This window comes from Notolepis coatsorum, assembly GCF_963971535.1.
Source record: "Notolepis coatsorum genome assembly, chromosome: 13".
Lineage (NCBI taxonomy): Eukaryota > Metazoa > Chordata > Actinopteri > Aulopiformes > Paralepididae > Notolepis > Notolepis coatsorum.
Window position 1 is genome coordinate 99,155,716 of NC_140177.1, and position 5,718 is coordinate 99,161,433.

General features: G+C 42.3%; 1 protein-coding gene across 1 annotated transcript in view; it reads left to right on the forward strand.

Annotated features, from left to right (window-relative positions):
* Positions 1-5,718, forward strand: part of cdh6 (cadherin 6) — a 131,324-nt gene that overhangs the window by 48,278 nt on the left and 77,328 nt on the right. Inside the window, 1 exon segment of the mRNA XM_084326776.1 lies at positions 1-166. This exon segment is cut by the window's left edge and continues 8 nt beyond it. Coding sequence (XP_084182902.1) covers positions 1-166 — 166 coding nt within the window.

Below are 5,718 nucleotides of genomic sequence, written 5' to 3' on the forward strand. Positions count from 1 at the left end.
CGGACGGCCCTGGGTCCTGGGGACATGGACAGGGAGCAGAGGGAGCACTATCAGGTTGTGATAGAAGCCAAGGACATGGCTGGACAGAGAGGAGGCCTCACCGGGACCACCATCATCAACATCACACTCACAGATGTCAACGACAACCCACCGCGCTTCACTCAGAGTAAGTCATACTGAAAACCCACTTCTTTAAGGAGTGCTTGGGCTCTTTCCTTTCCTCTCCTATCCCCTACCTCCTCTTTCTCCTCTCCTCTCCCAACCGTCATGCTTTCCTCTCCCCTCCCCTACCTCCTTCCTCTCCTCTCCTTCCTCCTCCCTTCTCTCAATCCCCTCCTTCCGTCTTTCTCCTCTGAGTTGTACTTGTTCATTGTAGATTACGTTCATTCTAAGCCTCTTATTCTCAGGCTATTGGATGGGCACTGTTTAAGCACTTTGTACTGTTACGTCTGGCCACTTTGAGCTTATTCTACTGTTGTAAGTCTGGAAGAGCCTTTCCTTAATGTCTAACACGTAAATGTAGCCTCAATAACCTTTTGCATAGGCTCTTTCTTTATGCCCCACACTCGCAACAAAACCCCCCGTCCCCCTCTCTCTCTCTGTTTCCCGTCACCCTCCAATGAAGCAGAAATGCCTTAAAATAATCGTATTTAAGGCGAGACAGCACCCCCAAAATTGCCTTTTTGCTTTTTTTTCTCGACGATATTGAGATTTTGTTATATTTCGCTTCCTAAACATGTCTTCTATGAAACTAGTGGCAATAAAATGTCAATAACACACATTTAGTTGTTTATTTGACTTCATTTTGCCTGATTGCATCCATAAATGTGCACATATTTAAAGGGGAAGTGCCTCATTTGCATATATAAACATAAAATTCAGAAAACTTGCAATATATTTTTTCTTAGTTTATATGTACCTAACAAACTGGGAAAGTTTCATAGTGATATCTATTCAAGTGTATTTGTTTCCTATTAGGGGGTGCTGTCTCACACTTTCAGTGCTGGCCATTTAACATTGGAAACCCAGTTGAATGCCAGCACCCACTTCAATGATAGCGTTGTGAACGCATAATCTCTCTCCTAAATCAGGAATCACCGCGCACACACACACACGCATAGGGCAAAAGCTTATATCTCCGTGAAAACAGGTCTGATTATCCTAAGACTGGTAAAATAAATTCCTTACCTGAGATCAGATGTTATCCAAAAATATTTTTCTAATTCCTGATCGCCATTCCAAATATCGATCACGCTTATTGATTACAGTGTTTGTACTGTAAATACATAATCCACGCTGTTCTGATGGCTGGCGATCACTTGGTCTCTTCAGTTGGCTCGACGGAAACGTAAAATAAGGAAACTGACCACTCCCCCTGCATCAATCTAAAGTAATGGGGTGCAGTTACACAGGGAGAGACGATAGGGGGCGGTATCTTCCCAATTAAGCTCAGAGAGACTCTGCAGCACTAACCCGAGGCTCGATTGATGAAATATGAATTCAAATCGCCAATAAAAAAAAAACGGCAAACAGACGCTATACAGCGTCGGGGGCACTCAAAGGTCGGCATGAACTAACGACAAAACCCGTCCGTGGCATCCAAAGTGTTAAGAAGAAATTAATTTGACTTGACTTTCTGGGAAGCAGGATGGCCTAGAGCAGGGGTAGGCAACCCTAGGCACGCGTGCCTGCATAGGCACAGGGGGCAGCATTAAAAAATATATATATATATCCCACAGGTTCTTTTTACTACCACATATTTAATTGAGACCCTTTATTTGTTTATTATTTCAATTTAGCTGGAAATACATTGCTACATCATTCAGTAACATTTGCAGAGCCTTATAACAAAAACATTATTACGGTCACCATTGTGACCAGTGGGATTAATCAACACATTTTATTATTTATTTTTCTATTTCATTGAACATTACACATGTTAAAAGCAATTTTTTTTTTCAAAATGTGAGTATTACCAAGTCAACTTGTGTTCTTAAAACAATGACAATAAACATAGTTTTATTAGGTTGAAATAATGTGGTTGTGTACTTATTTTTCTGTTAACTTATTATGGATTGAAAACTGAAAACCTTAATGCACAGTAACTGAACTCAATATTTGTAAGTTCTGGTAACTTATTATTATTTTTTTTTTTACAGTTTAGTCTTGCGATCAATCAAAACTTATTTACACGATATACCTCACATTCACCCTCCATTCACATCCTGGTGTTCTCCTGGTGTTCTTCATTAGGCCTGTAGGTGGAGCTATGACAGCACACGTACAGTACACACACCGATGGTGTGTGATGTGTCCAAAAATGAATGGGCAAATGTGAGTGAAATGGTTGCACTGTATGCAGCTGTTTGTCTGCATTGCATCCCCCCCCCCCAACTCAGATTTAGGGTTGATACAACCATCATAATAATATTGTTAATAATAACAATAACAATAATGATGTAATAATGTAAAAAGTATCAAGACCTGATTATGAGAAAAAAAATTACGATGCATGGAATATTGTTGAGGCACACTAGTTACAACTATATTTCAAACAGGCACTCCATGTCAAAAAGGTTGCTGACCCCTGGTCTAGAGGTAAAGAAGACTACCTGTAACTAAAAGGTCACTGGTTTGATATTCTGCACCGACAGGAGGGTGTATTCCAGCTGTGAGCTGGTGACTGAAGGGTGGCTGGTGTGTTACATACAGTTTCCACCATCTTGACCAAGGCACTGAACCTTCAAACTGTTCCAGGGACACTGCCCTGTGGGAGACCCTGCACTTTGACCTCCCTGAAGAAATACATAAATCTGTGTGTGTGTGTGTGTGTGTGTGTGTGTGTGTGTGTGTGTGTGTGTGTGTGTGTGTGTGTGTGTGTGTGTGTGTGTGTGTGTGTGTGTGTGTGTGTGTGTGTGTGTGTGTGTGTGTGTGTGTGTGTGTGTGTGTGTGTGCGTGCGTGCGTGCGTGCGTGCGTGCGTGCGTGCGTGCGTGCGTGCGTGCGTGCGTGCGTGCGTGCGTGCGTGCGTGCGTGCGTGCGTGCGTGCGTGCGTGCGTGCGTGCGTGCGTGCGTGCGTGCGTGCGTGCGTGCGTGCGTGCGTGCGTGCGTGCGTGCGTGCGTGCGTGCGTGTGTGTGTGTGTGTGTGTGGATGTGCGTGTCCCTTCCCCATTCTCCTCATGGAAGTCTTGAGAAAGGTTGTTCAGAAGTTGCATTCCAGAAAGAAGACTCCTCTGTAAATCAATGCAGAGGTAATATTGTGTGTGTTGGGGAGTTAACCTTTTTCTTAAGATTTGGATCCTATGCCAGCCAGGATAAATTATCTGGAAATGTATGAGAAAGAAATGGAGAAAACAAGAGAAGGAAAAAAACAAAACATGTAAATGAGAGATGACTGTTAAATGTGGGGGTGGAGACCTTCAAAGGTCAGAGAGATAACACAGGGACCTCTGTTTCACAATTGTTGGCCATCGCATGGAATGAGACTGTATCTAAAATTACATCCCTTATTATTGTGTCTAAGCGATTTTACTTCCCTGTAACCTTTCCTCTCCTCTCCTCTCCTCTCCTCTCCTCTCCTCCCATTCATTCCCTCCTGTACATGTTTGTACAGTATTGATGCACAGATGAAGGCTTTAGCAAAACTTTATCAATGATTGGATCAATGATCACTCTTACACTCATGTTTATTGCTCAATATAAAACAATTCTACTGACTATTTCATCTGAAAATATGAGCAAAGGTTTCTTTCTTTTTAATGACTTTGACACTCAGTTTGCTTAGACTGTTAAATTACTTTGACACTTGGTTAGCTTAAACTATTTAAAATTACTTTTCTTTCGTTTTTTGTTTTTACTTTCATGCAAACAGCCCTTTTGTAGGAGTTGCTGTCAGATTTTTTAAATGGTTGATATTAGGGATGCTCGATATTGGCTTTTTTACCGATACCAATATACCGATATTGTCCAACTCTTAATTTCCGATACCGATATCAACCGATATCAACCGATACCGATATATGCAGGGTTTCCCCCTCCCCAAAAATGGAATAATTTCAGGTAATTAACATTACATATCTCTTGTTGTGGAATTAACACAACATTATGCATACTTTTGACAATAAATAAAATCTGAATTTGTTCTTACTTGCTTGCCTGGGTAAATAAAGGTTATAGAAATGTAAAAAAAATAGATTTGAAAACCGATACCGATATTTTCCGATATCACATTTTAATGCCGATATCGGCCGATAATATCGGTAGGCCGATAGTATCGGACATCCCTAGTTGATATCTTGTTTAGAATAAATAAATAAATGACCGCGTCCCAGACCGCCAAGAACCTTGGTGTTGTCCTTGACGACCAGTTGAACTTCTCTGCTCACATCGCAGCGACAACCAGAACCTGCAGATTCCTCCTGAGCAACGTCAGAAGGATACGCCCCTTCCTGACAAAAGAAGCCACCCAACTCCTCGTCCAATCAACAGTCATCTCCCGCCTCGACTACTGCAACACACTGCTAGCTGGCCTCCCGGCCACTGCCACCAAGCCTATTCAACTCATTCAAAACGCAGCGGCCCGCCTGATCTCAAACCTACCGAAGTCGGCCCATGTCACCCCACTTCTTAGGGACCTGCACTGGCTTCCCATTGCTGCACGTATCCGCTTCAAGGCCCTCGACCTAGCATACCGTGCGGCAAAGGGAACCGCTCCCGCCTACCTCCGGTCAATGGTCTCTAACTACACACCCTCAAGACCCCTACGCTCTGCATCTTCTGGCCGCCTCAGACCTACTCCTATCCAAGCTCCCGGAGGGTCATCAAAGAGAAGCCGCCTATTCTCAGTCCTTGCCCCACAATAGTGGAATGAACTACCCATCCCAGTTAGGACAGCCGAATCCCGTCCAATCTTTCGCCGTCGACTAAAGACTCACTTCTTCAACCATTATCTGAAATGGAAAAAAAAATTAAATGATTAACCATAGGCTACTGTCATGCACTTGTCCTAATAAACTAACCTACACTGTAACACGCAACACTTTGATAAACATTGTTACTCAGCGGATAGAGTTGTACCCTTCTTGCTGTCTTGTCGTACAGAACTTGTAAGTCGCTTTGGATAAAAGCGTCAGCTAAATGACTAAATGTAAATGCTATGGACATAATTCACCATTATATTGTTTTGATGTATTGATGGGGCACTGTCACTTTAATGAGGTTGGTTTTGGGGGTTGGGCTTAGAGAAGACGCGCTGGTGGAATGTCATTGATAAATGTTTGGTGACGAGGAGCTGTCAGAGTTTAGCACGGCATAGATCTGACAGCTGTCACTGGTGCTAAAAAGATAATAAATGACACACTACTTGGTGTTGTCGCAAGATAGAAATTGTGCGTGTCTCCTTTCCGACGATTTCTACAAATGTATATTATATATTCGAATGCATTATAATTCAAATAGCATGTGTCCGGATTGTAAGATTCAGTATTGTATCTACAAAAAATGCTGTAAATCATCTCCCCTTTATTCATTTGCTTAGATGTTTTGTACACTTGATCTCAAGAAGGTGCTGAATGAGCTCAGTGAGTGAAATCCCTCCAAACTCAATGTTAGCATGGTGTTATTCACCGTCAAAGATGCAAAGACAATTTATAATTTATATTCTCCTTTGTTTCATCACAATTTACTCAAAGCATAGTAACATACACTGGGTATAGATTCCC